Source organism: Entelurus aequoreus, linkage group LG12 (genome assembly GCF_033978785.1).
Source record: "Entelurus aequoreus isolate RoL-2023_Sb linkage group LG12, RoL_Eaeq_v1.1, whole genome shotgun sequence".
In the NCBI taxonomy this organism is placed as follows: domain Eukaryota; kingdom Metazoa; phylum Chordata; class Actinopteri; order Syngnathiformes; family Syngnathidae; genus Entelurus; species Entelurus aequoreus.
The window spans coordinates 15611505-15632683 of NC_084742.1; the positions used below are offsets into that span (position 1 = coordinate 15611505).

Here is a 21179-nt window from a genome sequence, read left to right on the forward strand (position 1 = left end):
TAACATTTCACAAAATGTTCCTGTGAGATATGTTAAGGTTTTTAATAGAACTCCATTAAATGGATGGATGGCACTCCATCCAGCTGTATAATCACTCACAATACAGCAATAAATGATATCTGTCTATTACCTTACCGCTTTTATGTTAGCGACCTCTCTTTGTTTATAATGTATATTTTCTGCTAAATATACTCTTTATTTTACGCTGCCCTTTTTTGCTGCAGTTGTTACATATACTGTAATGTTGTACATGTTAATTGGGATTTGTTATATATTGTATGTATTATATACAAATATAATATAATAATATAAAATATGAGTATATAGTATATACTGTATATATAATATGTAAATATTACATATATGTTATATTTTATATTGCTACTACGGTACTACTACTTTATACCTGCATTATCCTTTCCATCTTACACTTTCCATCCTTTGTGACTTAGCAATAGTGTGGAACAATTTCCCTTGTGGATCAATAAAGTTTGTCTAAGTCTAAGTGTAAGGAGCCAACCTGAGCCAGTTGTTCTGCCTCTTTTAAGGACACCTCCCTGTCTGCGTCCATGTCCATCTTGTTGCCTAGCAGCAGGATTTGGACCCCTTCTCCTGCAGCATCCTAACAAAAACGAGTAGATAGCCAAATGTCAGTTTCGGTACAACTTCAGCAGGGTGCTAGTTCAGACCTTGACGTTGGCGAGCCACGGACTCACGGCCTTGAAGCTCTCCTCCATCGTGACGTCGTACATCACCACCACGCCGTCGGCCTTGCGGAAGAATTGCTTGGTGATGCTGCGGTATCTGTGCCAAAAACACTTATTAAGAAGAAGTGGTGCTGCTCCCAGAGCTCTGCAAATTCCAGAAAACTGTCCACTGATTTATCGCCACTTTCTGCTGGGCTTGCACGTTGATGTGACGAGTCGGGAGATTAGATAGTGGGACAAAAATTATCGCTGCTCACCTCTCTTGACCTGCCGTGTCCCACAGCTGCATGGCTATTTGCATATTGTTGAGGGTTAAGATCTTCACGCTGAAGTCAATCCCTAGTAAGTATAAACATACAATAACAATTACTTCAAAAAACGACAGGAGTTCTCGTTTTTTTTTTTTTAAAGGAAAATTATCCAACAGAACTAGAACTAGGAGGTAAAAGTACATAATTCAACACCAGCATGATAGTCTCTGAGTGTTATAATGCAGTGACACAAGTCAGCCGCTAGAGGGCACAATAAGATGAAAGGAAAAGTAATCCCATTGGACATAATCTTCCATGCAATGTGTGTGACTCCACAAGCCTTTTCATGTGATGCGCTAGTTATGAGGAGGAGGACGTGCGGCTTCTCACCCACAGTGGCCGTGGTGGACGGGTGGAAATGTCCCTCGCAGAAGGAGCGCAGAAGTGACGTCTTGCCCACGCTGGAGTTTCCCACCAGGACCACTTTAAAGAGGCGGCTCGGCCCCAGCAAGGGCGCCTCTTCTGCCTTTTAAGGAGAGAATTGATAGATAAACTTTAGGACACACACACACTCACACTCACACTCACACTCACACTCACACACTCACACACTCACACACTCACACACTCACACACTCACACACTCACACACTCACACACACACACACACACACACACACACACACACACACACACACACACACACACACACACACACACACACACTGTTCAAGGCTATGTGCTAGGGTCTCTTTCTGTAGTTCTTAATGGGAGGTCCCGGAAGGACTGTTATCTTATTTTGAATAGAAAGACACAAAATAATCCATCAAGCCAAAACACGACACACTTGATCATGTCACTAATTCGGGCAATTAAGGCAAGTCAAAAGAGAAGTAAATTAATTAATGCGATCAATTAAAATGAAAGCCGGGTTAAATCGCCAGCCAGGGCAGCAGAGCCAACTCGCCCTGGCCGGCGAGTTTATTTGTGCCGGCCTGAATAACTTTAAAGACTTCGAGGGGTAAAGTTGGGTCATGATGTTGCCTACATGCTGGGTCTCCTTTCCCACAGGTTGCCCCCGTGGCGACATGGGGGTCTTTTTTCGGAATAACTGGAGCTTCTGTGACTGCGTCGCCATGACGACGCTGGAGTCCAAATCGCTCTGCGCTTCCTCCGCATCCTCTTCCTCGCTGAGCTGGTGCAGCAACAGCTGGGGTCCACCTTGGAGGAGGTGGGGCAGGTGGTCTTCTTCGATGGAGATGACGCGCCTCAAAGGCCACCCGTCCGGGGGCGCATCCAGCTCCTCATCCCCGACGTCTGTCTTCCTCTCCGCCTCCGGCCTCTTGGCCCGCTCCCTGGCAGTTCTCCTCAAGCTGGAGGACCTGGCGATGGCCTTCTTGGCTTTGGTCCTCATGTTGTGAACCTTAGCTGGGGCAGGGCCCATGTAGCCATTGGACAACCCGACGCTCTTCTTCACCCCCGAGGAGTTGATGGTGGCGTCGTCCTCACTACAGGAGGAGGAAGCAACAAACACGATTTGAAGGTGCTCTACAGGCAAGGCCTCCAGAGACTGGTAGGAGCCCTCCAGCACCACAGGAGATCTTTGGAAACAGGAGAAACAGAGGATGGTCTTCCATGAAAATGTGACTTGATTGCAAAAAAAGGCAGATATCCTCTGTTTGTCCTCTTTGATTGTGAAATAACCAAGAACAAAGATGGACGAATCACCTTTTCACAGGCTGGCTGCTGTCGTCAAATATGTTGGTCAGGCCGGCTCTCTGCTTCTGCTTCTTTCTCAGGGATGTTCTCGGCTTGTTTGAGGAAAAGAAAACATGTTAATGGTCTTTTAATTCCTAATGCTGCAGCGCATTGAAAAAACACGATGGAATGCAAACAATTGGTGGGCGGATTCAAAAATCTGATTAGTTAAATAAATACAATGAAATCGTTAAAAATTACTTTAAATAAACAATTTAAATTGTCATAAAATAAATCAGTCAAATAGTAAGTAATAATTACTATTTCACATATTTATATTCAACAAAAATAATAAAAAAATGACATGAAATACATAAATCAGTCACAGCATGGATATATTGGTTATTTAATATTAAAAATTATTATTTTGGTATTTTTATCAGTAATGTTATTAGTATTAGTTTAATTCAATAAAAATGTTGTGAAATTAAAAAAATACAAAAATAAAAATGTAATTAGTATTTTGGTCATGAAATACTAGTAATTAACAGTATTATTCAAGGATTCAAGGAGCTTTATTTGTCATACCCGTACACATTTGCACATGTACAGTAAGAAATTTGGAGTCAGGTCCCGGCAAGTATTAATCAATCAATCAAAGTTTAATTATATAGCCCTTAATCACAAGTGTCTCAAAGGGCTGCACAAGCCACAACGCCAACGACAGATCCCACATCAGGGCAAGAAAAAACTCAACCCAATGGGTGTAATGAGATGCTTTGGAGTGGACCTCAGATGTGGGGGGACCACAGATGTGGGGGGACCCCCAACCCCCATGGGCGACCGGTGCAATGGATGCAGAGTAGTAACAGTGTGAATTTGCGTGACCTCACATAAAACGGATGGACGTGACGCTCCTAAAATTATTTTTTTCCTCTTTATCATTAAAAAAACAACACTAAAACGTTTACAAAACAGTAACAAATAATAAACAGGCAATTAAAAAAACCTGTAATAATAATTTTTATTCTTATCAGTAATATTAATATTATTAGTACAGTAGTAGTGGTTGTAGTAGTATCATTTAAATTCACTTTTTTTATATATATATATATATATTTATTCCTCAAATTAATATTTTTATGAAATATAAAATGTAAAAAAATCAATCACAAAATCAATATTTTGGATGTTAAATCCATCCATCCATCCATCCATTTTCTACCGCTTGTCCCTTTAAATAAAAATTATCATTATTAATGCTATTCTTATCAGTAATACTATTGCAGTGGTTCTTAACCTGGGTTCGATCGAACCCTAGGGGTTCGGTGAGTCAGCCTCAGGGGTTCGATGGAGCCTCCGCCGCGGAGGTCAACACACACCCGACTCATCGTGTAAATAAAAACGTCTCTCTATCGGCTTTATGGATACGGCAACAGCAGAAGTCAGACTGATTTGCAGGTGTGTAATTTGTTGTGAGTTCATGCACTGTGTTGGTTTTGTTCTTTGAACAAAGTGATGTTGATGCACGGTTCATTTTGTGCACCGGTAAAAAAACATAACTTTGTCTTGAATTTGGAAAAAAAAAAAAGTTTTTATTTTTCACTAAAGAAGGGTTCGGTGAATGCGCATATGAAACTGGTGGGGTTCGGTATCTCCAACAAGGTTAAGAACCACTGTACTATTGTTATTTGCATTAGTTATAGTAGTAGTATTGTTTAGATTTACATTAAGTCTAATTATTTAATAAAGTCTATCTATATGACATTTAATGTCATGAAATTTAGAAAAATCAAATAAAAAATCAATCAAAACATAAATATTTTGTTATTCAAGCACAGGTAATTATTAGTTTGATTACGGTTATTCTTATCAGTAATATTATTAGTAGTATCACTTCAATTCACATGTATTTTAATTATATAATTCAGTGGTTCTCTTTTTTTCAACAAGTACCACCTCACAAAACCTTGTCTCTCCAAGTACTACCATAATGACCACCATTAAAATTAAATGAAGCAGATGTTTTATTAACAGGTATATTGAATATTTTTGGCTACTGTTACATTACACACAGTTTGAACAGTAACACTGTGTTTGAATATAGGAAAACAAAACACTGTACTTGAATCAAGTGATCCTTTAGCGTACTACTAGAAGGAGCCCGTGTACCACCGTTTGAGAATCATTGATTTGATTAATCAAATTAAAAAGGTCATGAAATATAAAAAAATTAAAGATAAAAAAATCAGTCACAACATAAATATTTAGGTTGTTAGATACAATAAATTATTATATTATTATTCAAAATATAATTAGTTCATATTGCTTTAAACCTTCATAGCTGCTCTTTGTGTTTTTCTAAACAATTTTTAAAGCAGGATGAAAGTAAAATATAATTTTTTGTTAATTCGCAAAGCTGCTGTTTCTTTATAATTATGCTGTTTTTTAGGTGATATTGACTTTCTTTAATGTCATGCACATTGCTATTCATCATTTTTATGGGCATTAACTGTGTTTTTCCTCCTACATGATACCATTTAAGAGCATACAGTATTATCAGTCAGGCAATGAGATAATAATGAAAAAGTTTACTTACCACTCCACTACGTATGTCCCGATCGTCCTTCAGGTGTTTGTTCATCTCTCTGGGAGGATTGACGAGAATTAAAACAACATTGAAGCACATCAAAAAAATGCTGGGATGTACCTGAGGAGGTCAAGTTGCTTCATCAGGCTTTGCTTCTCTCTCTGGAGTCCTTCTGTGACTCGGTACATTTCCCTGAAATGATCATTACATTTGAGCTGTTTTGCTCCTGCGTACACAGCTTGATAAACCACAAATATGGCCGCACATCTCCTTCTCCTGGTGCAGCCTGGCCGCCTGCTCCTGCAGCATGGTCAGTTGCTCCTGGGCAACCAGCAGCTCCTGGCTGGTGGTCTCCAGGGCTTGCGACAGCTCGTCGTTGGTCGTCTTCAGCTTGACGTTCTCCACGTGGCTCTCCTGCTTCTCGCTGTTCAGCTCGCGGCACTGCAGCTCCAACTGGAAGGCACCAAAAACACAACAACAAACATGTCACGATACCAGGATTTCAGGCATCGATACCGATGAATTTCCACGATTCTTGATATTAATTCAATACCACGATGAAAATTTAAAAAAAGAACCAGTTTACTTTTAAATGTACTTTTTTTTAAAGTGTTTTAAAGTGTCAAGTATTTAAGACCACTGTGCAACAACAGAATTTAAATATCAGTACGAGCTGCCGAGGTGTAACTATACATTCAAAACAAAACAAACAATAATATGCTTATAAGTATAATCCTAAATAACTAACAATAAACTAATAACTATTTTACATTCTAAAAAGAACAGCATTGGTGTGGAGCCTTCAAGTATATAAAACTAACAGGATTGTTATTAATATCCTTTAAATATGGTGGTAATGTGACATCATCATGTCATTTGTAATAAAATAGGCTAATAAAAAGGATAAAACATATATTTAAAGACAAATCTTTGTGTAATATTTCTTATTAATACTAACAATTCAGCCTTTTTTCATTACATTATGCCCTTTTGCTATATATTTTTTTGTTTATTTTATTCCACCCAAGTGCCATAAAATAAAGTGCGTTCAGCAAACGGCCCTAAGGCCACACTGTAATGAGTTAAGCAGTGGCGTTCAAAGTGTTGCCAAACGACAGAAGAGTGTCTCTAAGCTGTGTTTTCTTCGCACTTATCGAAGTGATAAAGGTTCTGGAGCCTTTCTGCACACTCCCTGGGCTTGTGGTGGCGGATCTCTGCACTCACTCGCACGGTGAATACTTTCCTGACCGCTTGAATTTGATTAGCAAAAAAACACAAGATACATCTCTCTTTCACTTTGAGTATGTGGTGTGCCGTCAGGGCCAGCAAGGCCTTCTCTGCTGGCCTAACATAACCAGAAATCATGATCATAATTAAAGATACAAATATTTTTTAATTTACTTTCCCTAAATATCTAAAAGTATTCGTATTATCTTCATGTCATATTATGCTCCTTCCAGTGCTGTTTTTTTTAGTTTAAGTTTGTATCCAATCAGAGTTCAACTAGCTTATGTTGCCATGCTGTACGAAATCTACCAGGGGCCTTCAGAATCAACAATGCTGGCGTCCGTGCACTGTAAGCGAACGGGGACATACAGGTGATAGATAGTTGCGATAGCCAATCAGATCACAGGTTGTTGTCAGTAAGGCCTTCTAACTGGCCTAAGGTTGAACGTGACATTTACGCGTCCTGTCATTGGATACTCATCGGGACCGTTAGCGGATGAATTTGAGAACACAGAGTTGAGAGACAGTTGTGATAGCCAATCAGATCACACATTCTTGACAGTAGCCTATCTAAGTAGCCTGATGTTAACGAGACTGTGATTGGATACTCACTTGTCATTCCAAAGTGAGTATCCATTCACAAGTTTCAATTTAGCAGGAAGTGTTGCGCCGTAGCCAGAGAAGATAGCAGAGAAGGAGAACAAAATGTTGATTAGGTGGCAGATATATATTTGCAAGGCCATTTTCAAAAAGGATATTTAAAGAGAAACTACATCTTGTGAGACGACCCCGGAAGCTAGCTCAGCTGTTCCCCATTTCCACTCAAATAAGCCGACAACAAGGGGTACCACTGGCTTATACGGCGTTGAATAGGTGCTACAAATTGTGAGTTCAAATATTTAATTTTTTCACTTTTAATATGTTTTTTGCAATTTTAATTTTGACAGTACCACATAAGATATGTTTTAATTGCTGATGCGTTTTAATTGATTTTTAAATGCGCCAGAAAATAACCCATTTTGTACACTGTTGATGTGATTTTATGCCCAGTAGTATGTAAATGTGTATAGTATTTATCCAGCAATGGTCATGTGGTGACATCAATTATGGTATTTTGAGAGGTAATCATTGAAGTCGGACATCACTGAAGGCCTAGGTGGGAAACGCACGGCCCGCCACTGACTTTGAGTATGTACATCTACTGGCTAAATATAACGACAAAGTGGCTAAAGTGCATCACAGATAATTTCTGCTACGTCTTATTCTACGGTAAAAAGCAGGCGCATATGAAGTGTGTTGTGAAGCAGAGTTACGTCACATCTACAGTTATGCTACACTCCCACTATCATTTGTTTAAGAACAAAGGCCAATCAGAAGCACCAAATCTACATCTGTTACAGACTTTTCACGAATAAATAAATATATGGAAAAACTGTATGTTTTTTTTGTTTTTAAATCACACATCAATCAAGGGAAAGATGTTGTACAGTATTCGGTACTGACAATACTGAAATAAAGCAGGTGTCGATGAATGATTTGCATGTTGGTATCAAAACTATCGATACTTTTGACAATCCTGATGTGATTTTAAACCACAAGGCGCCACTAACCCTCTTCTGCTTCTGGAAAAGATGCTCCAGCTCTTTCTCCTTGGAAGACAGCTGGTGCTCCAAGTCCTGGCTCCGTGACTGAAGGCGTTCTGAGTCCTGCAAACAAACGTGTCGACGGTCACGGGTGAGGAGGAGGTGCTTGACGAGCACTGGTACCTTCAGCAGGAGCTTGTCTTTCTCTGTTTTGATCTGCGCCTCCATCTCCTCGTACAGATGTCGGATCTCGCTGTCGTGCGTTGCTGCCTTCCTGCAGAGGAGAGCGCCATCCTGTCATAACTCATCCATTGTTGACTAATGTGAGATTAGAAATGAATTAAGATTGTTATCTGCAGAAGTTGCAAGTTTATGGGAACCCCAATCTAATGTTATACAGTACAGGCCAAAAGTTTGGACACACCTTCTCATTCAATGCGTTTTCTTTATTTTCATGACTTTACATTGTAGATTGTCACTGAAGGCATCACAACTATGAATGAACACGTGGAGTTATGTACTTAACAAAAAAAGGTGAAATAACTGAAAACATATTTTCTATTCTAGTTTCTTCAAAATAGCCACCCTTTGCTCTGATTACTGCTTTACACACTCTTGGCATTCTCTCGATGAGCCTCAAGCACACCTGTGAAGTTAAAAACCATTTCAGGCCTCTTGAAGCTCATCAAGAGAATGCCAAAAGTGTAAAAAAAGTAATCAGAGCAAGGGGTGACTATTTTGAAGAAACTACAATACAAAACACGTTTTCGGTTATTTCACCTTTTTTTGTTAAGTACATAACTCCACATGTGTTCATTTATAGTTTTGATGCCTTCAGTGACAATTTACAATGTAAATAGTCATGAAAATAAAGAAAATGCAATGAATGAGAAGGTTTGTCCAAACTTTTGGCCTGTACTGTATGTCACATTATGTTGTATATTTGATCAAAAAATAGCCGCACCTTGGACACCTTGAGGGTAAATAATCTCTAAAATGGACCACTTTGTGTTTTCTCACGGGCAGAGTTGCAGATTAGCGATCATCTGACGTGGCTAAATGGTTATCCGGTATGGAATTAAACACTCCATTACGTCACAGAAAATGACATAATGAACGTTCATTGAAGCGTAAAAGCGTGTAAGTCAGCCAGTGGCGTGTGTCGTCTCACCTCTGGAGGGCGCTCTCCATCTCTCGCTTCTCCTGGTGGGCCTCCTTGATCTGATGGGTGACCCTGGCGAGGAACTCCTCGAAGTTGGACAGCAGGTGAGGCTCGTCCCGCTTGAGCTGAGCCCACAGGCTGCGCACCTCGTCCGGGCTGCAGGAACAGTCCCAGGTCAGGTGACCCAGAATGTCTTCAGTCGTAAAGACAATGATGTCACTCACTCCTCAAACACATGACTCGCTCCCAAGCTCTCCAGCAGCATACAGAAGTGCTCTTCCTCGTCTTCGCCGCCCGACAGCTTGGCTTCCCATTGGCTCTGGTAGAGGGCCTCCTTGGTTCTGAACCCTGAACCGGTTGCCTGGTTCGGCTCGTCGGGCATCGAAATCCGCCGGCCTTGAAGGAACTGACCTGAAATAAACCCACGTGACAACAAAAGTTTCAAATAAAAAATTAAAACTGAAAATGAAATTGATCAGGCTTTAATTTTTGGTGCTTTTAAAGAACACCAAAAATTAAAGCCTGATCTCATTAAGTTTTTAACAAAAGTATCGCATCTGAACACTTTTAATATTACATTTAAATGGATTTACATGTACTTTATCTCATTATGTGAATCATAACTGACTTAACGATTCAGAATTAATTGATGTAAAGTATGCACAAATGAAGGACAGAAAGTAAACATGGGTTAGTACTGGAATTGCTATGAGGTAGAAAAGGGGTAGGATTTAATAAGCTCTGCTTATTCCTACTCCTTTTCGGACATGTTGTAAACAAAAATAAAAAATGTGATGTATCATATTGAAATTATATACATGTTCGAAATAAACTTCAACCAACTTATTTATTACCCACTGTTTATTTTGCTCATTTTTCCTTACAAATTAAATGTTAATATTTAGTTTGTAGTTTCCATGACATTTATCCATGTGTGGAACCTTAATACAATAATACATATGCAAAAAATATTTTGTGAATCTCAATCAGATGAGGATTTAATTAAATGTTTTAACCTTAAACATACTTTAACCCAAGAACATTTTTAAAGCTTTAACAATAATATGAGTATCTATTTTTAGATGTGTTATTTTAAGTTCATTTAGCCATTTTCATGCTTGAAAATGCTTAAGGCCAAAAATACTAAAAGATTTAACGGTGTCCCAACACAACTTCTTGACATCTGATAAAATACTGATATTGGAGCGTCGAATATCATCCGATACCGAAATTAAACCAATATGATATCATCACAAATCATACATATTTGTATTATTTTTGTACTGTGAAATGTTAGAAAAGGTTTGATCAAGTAACATTTGTCAACCAAAGAACAATGGAAGGTATGAAAAACAATAACCCCTTTATTATTAACCATCTGGCAGGGACTTATGCTGTCTTTAATAAACCAAAGTGGTAATTGTTTTTGGCGACACTTAGTGGCCACAATAATTCATGAAGTTACGCTCATGACGCAATAAGCTGAATGATGTGGACACGTTTGTTACTGGATACGTTTTAATACACTTCTGCCTTGGAGACTTTGTATGTGTAAGTTATATGCAACTATAATTATTGGATACTTGTTTATTTTGACAAATGCGCTGTTTTAGACTGCAATATTGCTTAAATATGGACACTTATCACATGTGCTTTTGTGTGCTTAGCTGTTGTGTAGCTGCTAGCTCCTCGTAGCCTGTGGCCTACCATGTTTACTTTTGTAAATGACTTGGCTAAAATAGAAGAAAAGAGAAACCTTATGTGCCCTTTGAAGGACATTTATGTTAACTGGCTGTCCAGGATTGGAAAAGGAAAAACGCTGCAGGACTGTTTGTATCAGACATTTTAGATGCAAGCTGATATTATCTGATACTTGTGTTTTTTGATGGTATCGGACTGATATACGACATCAAATGTGGATCGGAACACGAATACAATTTGCCTGAATGAATTTTTTTTTTTTTACTCATAAGCCATAGTCAAACGAAAACAGCAAGGAACCGTGATGTGATTTTTTAAATAAATATATTTTAAAAAAACACGGTGATAAAGTTAACAAGAAATATTTGAAGCGTGAAGTGATCGAGCGACGAATGTATCTATTTTTTCACCAAATAGCATTTTAATGACATTTATCAATGTGTGTACTCATAAATACATTGAAATTGTTGTAAAAACTGGGTTTTTTGCATGCATGTATTCTAAAATGTGTTTAAACTTTTACTGAATATAAACTTAAGTGTTAAAACACACACAAAAAAATCATTAATCTTGGTCAAACAAGTCAAGTTAATTCAAGAAAATAAAATTATGTGAAACTTTTAGTGTTAAATCAGAATAAATGCAAAGAGAAGTCTCATATATATATATATATATATATATATATATATATATATATATATATATATATATATATATATATATATATATATATATATAGGTCTGCTATATTCAGATTTAACACTATTGCTGGGTATTGTGGACAAACAGATACATTTTTGTTTCATCTGACACCACATGGACAAAGATAAGACCTTCTGGAGGAAAGTTCTGTGGTCAGATGAAACAAAAATTGAGCTGTTTGGCCACAATATCCAGCAATATGTTTAGAGGAGAAAAGGTGAGGCCTTTAATCCCAGGAACACCATTCCTACCGACAAGCATGGTGGTGGTAGTATTATGCTTATACTGGCTCACTTGCACTGGCTTCCTGTGCACTTAAGATGCGACTTTAAGGTTTTACTACTTACGTATAAAATATTACACGGTTTAGCTCCAGCCTATCTCGCCGATTGTATTGTACCATATGTCCCGACAAGAAATCTGCGTTCAAAGAACTCCGGCTTATTAGTGATTCCCAGAGCCAAAAAAAAGTCTGCGGGCTATAGAGCGTTTTCTATTCGGGCTCCAGTACTCTGGAATGCCCTCCCGGTAACAGTTAGAGATGCTACCTCAGTAGAAGCATTTAAGTCCCATCTTAAAACTCATTTGTATAATCTAGCCTTTAAATAGACCCCCCCTTTTTAGACCAGTTGATCTGCCGTTTCTTTTCTTCTCTCCTCTTCTCCCCTGTCCCTTGCGAGGGGGAGTTGCATAGGTCCGGTGGCCATGGATGAAGTGCTGGCTGTCCAGAGCCGGGACCCCGGGTGGACCACTAGCCTGTGCATCGGTTGGGGACATCTCTGCGCTGCTGACCCGTCTCCGCTCGGGATGGTTTCCTGTTGGCCCCGCTGTGGACTGGACTCCCGCTGATGTGTTGGATCCACTGTGGACTGGACTTTCACAATGTTATGTCAGACCCACTCGACATCCGTTGCTTTCGGTCTCCCCTAGAGGGGGGGGGTTACCCACATATGCGGTCCTCTCCAAGGTTTCTCATAGTCATTCACCGACGTCCCACTGGGGTGAGTTTTTCCTTGCCCGTATGTGGGCTCTGTACCGAGGATGTCGTTGTGGCTTGTACAGCCCTTTGAGATACTTGTGATTTAGGGCTATATAAATAAACATTGATTGATTGATGCTCTGGGCCCGTTTGGCTGTCAATGGAACTGGTGCTTTACACAGAGTAAATGGGACAACGAAAAAGGAGGATTACCTCCAAATTCTTCAGGACAACCTAAAATCATCAGCCCGGAGGTTGGGTCTTGAGCGCAGTTGTGTGTTCCAACAGGACAATGACCCCAAACACATGTCAAAAGTGGTAAAGGAATGGCTAAATCAGGCTACAATTAAGGTTTTAGAATGGTCTTCTCAAAGTCCTGACTTAAATGCGTGGACAATGCTGAAGAAACAAGTCCATGTCAGAAAACCAACAAATTTAGCTGAACTGCACCAATTGTGTCAAGAGGAGTGGTCAAAAATTCCACCAGAAGCTTGTGGATGGCTACCAAAAGCGCCTTATTGCAGTGAAACTTGCCAAGGGACATGTAACCAAATATTAACATTGCTGTATGTATACTTTTGACCCAGCAGATTTGGTCACATTTTCAGTAGACCCATAATAAATTCATAAAAGAACCAAACTTCATGAATGTTTTTTGTGACCAACAAGTATGTGCTCCAATCACTCTTATCACAAAAAAAATAAGAGTTGTAGAAATGATTGGAAACGCAAGACAGCCATGACATTGTTTTTATACAGTATCTACTGTGTATATATTCCTAACAAAACAACCCTAATGTATAAACCGCAGCCTGGGTGGAGGTATCAACACTCGGACATACTGAATCCAGAAGAGAAGGCCTCCAGCGTGAGGTATCCACTGTGCTCCGTGTCCAGGGAGTCAAAGACGTCCTCCAGCTCCTCAGCAGACAGCGGCAGCTCCCTGTGGAGCCTCTGACATCAACACACACTGTCCATCAAAAACTAAATTAATCAATCGATCGATCAAAAGACCCCCATCTCCTCTCACCCTCATGTCAGTACGCGTGATGAAGCCTTTACTCTCCACATCGCACGTCTGGAAGAACTCCCTGGTCTTGTCCAGCAGGGCGATGTGACCCCAGCCGTTGGTCCTCCTGCTGTCCTGCTGGCCAGCCATGCTCGTCCTTCAGCGGCACAGAGGCATGTAGGTCAGTGTGGACTCAAGACGCCGGGCCTCCTCACTGGGTGGCGCTAATCGCCCTGAGCCTTTTCGGTTGCCGTGGCGACGGAGGAAAAACCGCCACATGAGATGCCAAGTTTGTGCGCTTGAATTTGCTGTAATGTCTGGAATGCCACACTGTCCAACATCTCACCTTTTAAAGGACTTACAAAATAACAAGTGCCGTATTTTTCGGACCATAAGTCGCAGTTTTTTTCATAGTTTGGCCGGGGGTGCGACTTATACTCAGGAGCGACTTATGTGTGAATTTTTAACACATTACCGTAAAATATCAAATAATATTATTTAGCTCATTCACGTAAGAGACTAGACGTATAAGATTTCATGGGATTTAGCGATTAGGAGTGACAGATTGTTTGGTAAACGTATAGCATGTTCTATATGTTATAGTTATTTGAATGACTCTTACCATAATATGTTACGTTAACATACCAGGCACGTTCTCAGTTGGTTATTTATGCCTCATATAACGTACACTTATTCAGCCTGTTGTTCACTATTCTTTATTTATTTTAAATTGCCTTTCAAATGTCTATTCTTGGTGTTGGGTTTTATCAAATACATTTCCCCAAAAAATGCGACTTATACTCCAGTGTGACTTATATATGTTTTTTTCCTTCTTTATTATGCATTTTTTGCCGGTGCGACTTATACTCCGGAGCGAATTATACTCCGAAAAATATGGTAGACACCGCACACTTAAAAAAAAAGGCAGTAGACAAAAAAAACAAAAGCTGAGTTGAAATAATTTTACTGTAAAAAACACCTGACAATTACTGCACTAACTGCTGGCTGGCAGCTAGAGCGCTAATTGTTAGTTGGCAACTACAGCGCTAATGGCTAGCTGAGAACTAAAGTGGTAATCGCTAGCTGGCCACTGGAGTGCTAGTCACGAGCTGACAACTAGAGCGCTAATCGCTAGCGGATGAATAATGTGGTAATCGCTAGATTGCAACTGGAGTGCGTATCACAAGCTGACAACTAGTGCTCCAATCGCCACCTGGCTGCTAGTGTGCAAATTGCTAGGTGGCAAGTTGTGCGCAAATCATGAGTTGGCAACTGCCGTGCTAATCGTTAGCTGGAAACTAATGCGCTAATCACGAATTGGCAGCTGGCGCATTAATCGCTAGCTGACAACGAGCGCTCTAATTGCCAGCTGGCAACTAGCGTGCAAATTGCAAACTAGCAACTAGTGGACTAATCACAAGGTGGCAACTGGCGCATTAATCGCTAGCTGACAACGAGCGCTCTAATCGCCAGCTGGCAACTAGCGTGCAAATTGCAAGCTAGCAGCTAGTGGACTAATCACAAGGTGGCAACTGGCGCATGAATCGCTGACAACTTGCGCTCTAAACGCCAGCTGGCAACTAGCGTGCAAATTCCAAGCTAGCAACTAATGGACTAATCACAAGCTGGAAACTGGCGCATGAATCGCTGACAACTTGCGCTCTAAACGCCAGCTGGCAACTAGCGTGCAAATTCCAAGCTAGCAACTAGTGGACTAATCACAAGCTGGAAACTGGCGCATGAATCGCTGACAACTCGCGCTCTTATCGCCAGCTGGCAACTAGCATGCAAATTGCAAGCTAGCAACTAGTGGACTAATCATAAATTGGCAACTGGCGCATTAATCGCTAGCTGACCACAAGTGCTCTAATCGCCAGCTGGCAACTTGCGTGCAAATTGCACACTAGCAACTAGTGGACTAATCACAGGCTGGCAACTGGAGCATTAATCGCTAGCTGACAACAAGCGCTCTAATCGCCAGCTGGCAACTAGCTTGCAAATTGCAAGCTAGCAACTAGTGGACTAATCACAAGCTGGCAATTGGCGCATTAATCGCTAGCTGACAATGAGCGCTCTAATCGCCAACTGGCAACTAGTGGACTAATCACAAGCTGGAAACTGACGCATTAATCGCTGACAACTAGCGCTCTAATCGCCAGCTGGCAACTAGCGTGCAAATTGCAAACTACCAACTAGTGGACTAATCACAAGCTGGCAACTGGAGCATTAATCGCTGACAACTCACACTTTAATCGCCAGCTGGCAACTAGCGTGCAAATTGCACACTAGCAACTAGTGGACTAATCACAGGCTGGCAACTGGAGCATTAATCGCTAGCTGACAACAAGCGCTCTAATCGCCAGCTGGCAACTAGCTTGCAAATTGCAAGCTAGCAACTAGTGGACTAATCACAAGCTGGCAATTGGCGCATTAATCGCTAGCTGACAATGAGCGCTCTAATCGCCAGCTGGCAACTAGTGGACTAATCACAAGCTGGAAACTGGCGCATTAATCGCTGACAACTAGCGCCCTAATCGCCAGCTGGCAACTAGCGTGCAAATTGCAAACTACCAACTAGTGGACTAATCACAAGCTGGCAACTGGAGAATTAATCGCTGACAACTCACGCTTTAATCGCCAGCTGGCAACTAGCGTGCAAATTGCAGCTAGCAACTAGTGGACTAATCATAAATTGGCAACTGGCGCATTAATCGCTAGCTGACCACAAGTGCTCTAATCGCCAGCTGGCAACTAGCGTGCAAATTGCACACTAGCAACTAGTGGACTAATCACAAGCTGGCAACTGGCGCATTAATCGCTAGCTGACCACAAGTGCTCTAATCGCCAGCTGGCAACTAGCGTGCAAATTGCACACTAGCAACTAGTGGACTAATCACAAGCTGGCAACTGGAGCATTAATCGCTAGCTGACAACAAGCGCTCTAATCGCCAGCTGGCAACTAGCTTGCAAATTGCAAGCTAGCAACTAGTGGACTAATCACAAGGTGGCAACTGGCGCATTAATCGCTAGCTGACAACGAGCGCTCTAATCGCCAGCTGGCAACTAGCGTGCAAATTGCAAGCTAGCAACTAGTGGACTAATCACAAGCTGGCAACTGGCGCATGAATCGCTGACAACTCGCGCTCTAAACGCCAGCTGGCAACTAGCGTGCAAATTGCAAACTAGCAACTAGTGGACTAATCACAAGCTGGCAACTGGAGCATTAATCGCTAGCTGACAACAAGCGCTCTAATCGCCAGCGGGCAACTAGCGTGCAAATTGCAAACTAGCAACTAATGGACTAATCACAAGCTGGCAACTGGCGCATTAATCGCTGACAACTCGCTCTCTAATCGCCAGCTGGCAACTAGCGTGCAAATCGCAGCTAGCAACTAGTGGACTAATCACAAGGTGGCAACTGGCGCATTAATCGCTGACAACTAGCACTCTAATCGCCAGCTGGCAACTAGTGTGCAAATTGCAAGCTAGCAACTAGTGGACTAATCACAAGCTGGCAACTGGAGCATTAATCGCTGACAACTCACGCTCTAATCGCCAGCTGGCAACTAGCGTGCAAATTGCAAACTAGCAACTAGTGGACTAATCACAAGCTGGCAACTGGAGCATTAATCGCTAGCTGACAACAAGCGCTCTAATTGCCAGCTGGCAACTAGCTTGCAAATTGCAAGCTAGCAACTAGTGGACTAATCACAAGCTGGCAACTGGCGCATTAATCGCTAGCTGACAACGAGCGCTCTAATCGCCAGCTGGCAACTAGTGGACTAATCACAAGCTGGCAACTGGCGCATTAATCGCTGACAACTAGCGCTCTAATCGCCAGCTGGCAACTAGCGTGCAAATTGCAAACTAGCAACTAGTGGACTAATCACAAGCTGGCAACTGGAGCATTAATCGCTGACAACTCACGCTTTAATCGCCAGCTGGCAACTAGCGTGCAAATTGCAGCTAGCAACTAGTGGACTAATCATAAATTGGCAACTGGCGCATTAATCGCTAGCTGACCACAAGTGCTCTAATCGCCAGCTGGCAACTAGCGTGCAAATTGCAAACTAGCAACTAATGGACTAATCACAAGCTGGCAACTGGCGCATTAATCGCTGACAACTCGCTCTCTAATCGCCAGCTGGCAACTAGCGTGCAAATCGCAGCTAGCAACTAGTGGACTAATCACAAGGTGGCAACTGGAGCATTAATCGCTGACAACTCACGCTCTAATCACCAGCTGGCAACTAGCGTGCAAATCGCAGCTAGCAACTAGTGGACTAATCATAAATTGGCAACTGGCGCATTAATCGCTAGCTGACAACGATCGCTCTAATCGCCAGCTGGCAACTAGCGTGCAAATTGCAAGCCAGCAACTAATGGACTAATCACAAGCTGGAAACTGGCGCATGAATCGCTGACAACTCGCGCTCTTATCGCCAGCTGGCAACTAGCATGCAAATTGCAAGCTAGCAACTAGTGGACTAATCATAAATTGGCAACTGGCGCATTAATCGCTAGCTGACCACAAGTGCTCTAATCGCCAGCTGGCAACTTGCGTGCAAATTGCACACTAGCAACTAGTGGACTAATCACAGGCTGGCAACTGGAGCATTAATCGCTAGCTGACAACAAGCGCTCTAATCGCCAGCTGGAAACTAGCTTGCAAATTGCAAGCTAGCAACTAGTGGACTAATCACAAGCTGGCAATTGGCGCATTAATCGCTAGCTGACAATGAGCGCTCTAATCGCCAACTGGCAACTAGTGGACTAATCACAAGCTGGAAACTGACGCATTAATCGCTGACAACTAGCGCTCTAATCGCCAGCTGGCAACTAGCGTGCAAATTGCACACTAGCAACTAGTGGACTAATCACAAGCTGGCAACTGGAGCATTAATCGCTAGCTGACAACGAGCGCTCTAATCGCCAGCTGGCAACTAGCGTGCAAATTGCAAGCTAGCAACTAGTGGACTAATCACAAGCTGGCAACTGGCGCATGAATCGCTGACAACTCGCGCTCTAAACGCCAGCTGGCAACTAGCGTGCAAATTGCAAACTAGCAACTAGTGGACTAATCACAAGCTGGCAACTGGCGCATTAATCGCTGACAACTCGCGCTCTAAATGCCAGCTGGCAACTAGCGTGCAAATTGCAAACTAGCAACTAGTGGACTAATCACAAGCTGGCAACTGGAGCATTAATCGCTAGCTGACAACAAGCGCTCTAATCGCCAGCGGGCAACCAGCTTGCAAATTGCAAGCTAGCAACTAGTGGACTAATCACAAGCTGGCAATTGGCGCATTAATCGCTAGCTGACAACGAGCGCTCTAATCGCCAGCTGGCAACTAGTGGACTAATCACAAGCTGGAAACTGGCGCATTAATCGCTGACAACTAGCGCTCTAATCGCCAGCTGGCAACTAGCGTGCAAATTGCAAACTAGCAACTAGTGGACTAATCACAAGCTGGCAACTGGAGCATTAATCGCTGACAACTCACGCTTTAATCGCCAGCTGGCAACTAGCGTGCAAATTGCAGCTAGCAACTAGTGGACTAATCATAAATTGGCAACTGGCGCATTAATCGCTAGCTGACCACAAGTGCTCTAATCGCCAGCTGGCAACTAGCGTGCAAATTGCACACTAGCAACTAGTGGACTAATCACAAGCTGGCAACTGGAGCATTAATCACTAGCTGACAACAAGCGCTCTAATCGCCAGCTGGCAACTAGCTTGCAAATTGCAAGCTAGCAACTAGTGGACTAATCACAAGCTGGCAATTGGCGCATTAATCGCTAGCTGACAATGAGCGCTCTAATCGCCAGCTGGCAACTAGTGGACTAATCACAAGCTGGAAACTGGCGCATTAATCGCTAAAAACTAGCGCTCTAATCGCCAGCTGGCAACTAGCGTGCAAATTGCAAACTACCAACTAGTGGACTAATCACAAGCTGGCAACTGGAGCATTAATCGCTGACAACTCACGCTTTAATCGCCAGCTGGCAACTAGCGTGCAAATTGCAGCTAGCAACTAGTGGACTAATCATAAATTGGCAACTGGCGCATTAATCGCTAGCTGACCACAAGTGCTCTAATCGCCAGCTGGCAACTAGCGTGCAAATTGCACACTAGCAACTAGTGGACTAATCACAAGCTGGCAACTGGAGCATTAATCGCTAGCTGACAACAAGCGCTCTAATCGCCAGCTGGCAACTAGCTTGCAAATTGCAAGCTAGCAACTAGTGGACTAATCACAAGCTGGCAACTGGTGCATTAATCGCTAGCTGACAACGAGCACTCTAATCGCCAGCTGGCAACTAGTGGACTAATCACAAGCTGGAAACTGGCGCATTAATCGCTGACAACTAGCGCTCTAATCGCCAGCTGGCAACTAGCGTGCAAATTGCAAACTAGCAACTAGTGGACTAGTCACAAGCTGGCAACTGGAGCATTAATCGCTGACAACTCACGCTTTAATCGCCAGCTGGCAACTAGCATGCAAATCGCAGCTAGCAACTAGTGGACTAATCAAAGGGTGGCAAGTGGCGCATTAATCGCTGACAACTCGCGCTCTAATCGCCAGCTGGCAACTAGCGTGCAAATCAGTAGCTAGCAACTAGTGCACTAATCACAGGCTGGCAACTGGCGCGTTAATAGCTAGCTGACTACTAGAGCTCTAATCGCTAGCGATCTTAAATGCTAAAATGAATATATAATCCTATAATTATGAATTCATGTTATATGGTATTATTTATTCACATTCAACAACATGAAAGTGTGTTGGCTCATAATTTATGTGTATTTAGATACATTTAAACTTGTGGAAAAATTACGGGATGAAATAAATAAATATATATATTTGAAAAATCTACCAGATATTTCATGGCCCCCTGCGGACACCCTGGGGGTTGCGGACGCCCTGTTGAAGACCTCTGCTTTAAAGTCAAACCAGCTAAAAATGTGAGTCTAGTCAACAGTAGCCAGCTTGTTGCCAAGATCCCAGCATTCTTCTTTTAAAGATCCATGAGCCATAGAGGAAGGGCTTATCTTAATGCCTGACCCTGCACAACACATGACAACATAATGCTTTAACACTGCTCATTGTTATACTGCAGATGCAAACAAACAAAATACTGCACACACTTTCAATGTGCAAAAAAACAAACAAAATAAAAAGGAGCAGTGACGCAGCACTAAAATTGCCATCGTTATTCGTTTCCCACTCTCTCGCTAAATAATGCATGAGCTTGTATGAACCTCAGTAGAGTCAGAGGGAGGTCTTACCTAAGTGATGGCCACAGCAGCAAGGAAGGAGCGACACAAGCCTTTGAGCAATTCTGGCCTCGCTTGATGAAAGTTATTTGCACCCATGTGATGCCAGGAGGACACGGCCCACTGGCTTTTCCAGCCCCCCCACGGTCATCTCTGGATGCCAAGTGTGCAACCATCGGTTAGTACCTCAGAACTGCAACAAAAGAAGGGCATACAAATATTAGAAGTGTTGAAGCACAAAAAAGTACTAATAACAATGTTGTCAACTGAAAAAAAAAGAACCAAACACATGAT

General features: G+C 42.0%; 1 protein-coding gene across 4 annotated transcripts in view; it reads right to left on the reverse strand.

Annotated features, from left to right (window-relative positions):
* Positions 1–21179, reverse strand: part of cracr2ab (calcium release activated channel regulator 2Ab) — a 33008-nt gene that overhangs the window by 4680 nt on the left and 7149 nt on the right. Inside the window, exons 2-17 of one of the 4 annotated variants that reach the window (XM_062064874.1) lie at positions 20898–21078; positions 13631–13766; positions 13443–13554; positions 9443–9629; positions 9228–9374; positions 8240–8330; positions 8084–8179; positions 5512–5699; positions 5367–5438; positions 5256–5304; positions 2687–2769; positions 2007–2559; positions 1349–1484; positions 965–1046; positions 690–804; positions 521–622 (exon numbers count right to left, since the gene is read on the reverse strand). In XM_062064874.1, the coding sequence (XP_061920858.1) occupies positions 521–622; positions 690–804; positions 965–1046; positions 1349–1484; positions 2007–2559; positions 2687–2769; positions 5256–5304; positions 5367–5438; positions 5512–5699; positions 8084–8179; positions 8240–8330; positions 9228–9374; positions 9443–9629; positions 13443–13554; positions 13631–13766; positions 20898–21061 (2313 nt within the window). In that variant the 5' untranslated portion in view covers positions 21062–21078. Of the gene's footprint in view, positions 1–520; positions 623–689; positions 805–964; positions 1047–1348; positions 1485–2006; positions 2560–2686; positions 2770–5255; positions 5305–5366; positions 5439–5511; positions 5700–8083; positions 8180–8239; positions 8331–9227; positions 9375–9442; positions 9630–13442; positions 13585–13630; positions 13767–20897; positions 21079–21179 lie in introns of those variants that run through there. The other 3 variants (XM_062064877.1, XM_062064875.1, XM_062064876.1) reach the window with 3 other exon arrangements.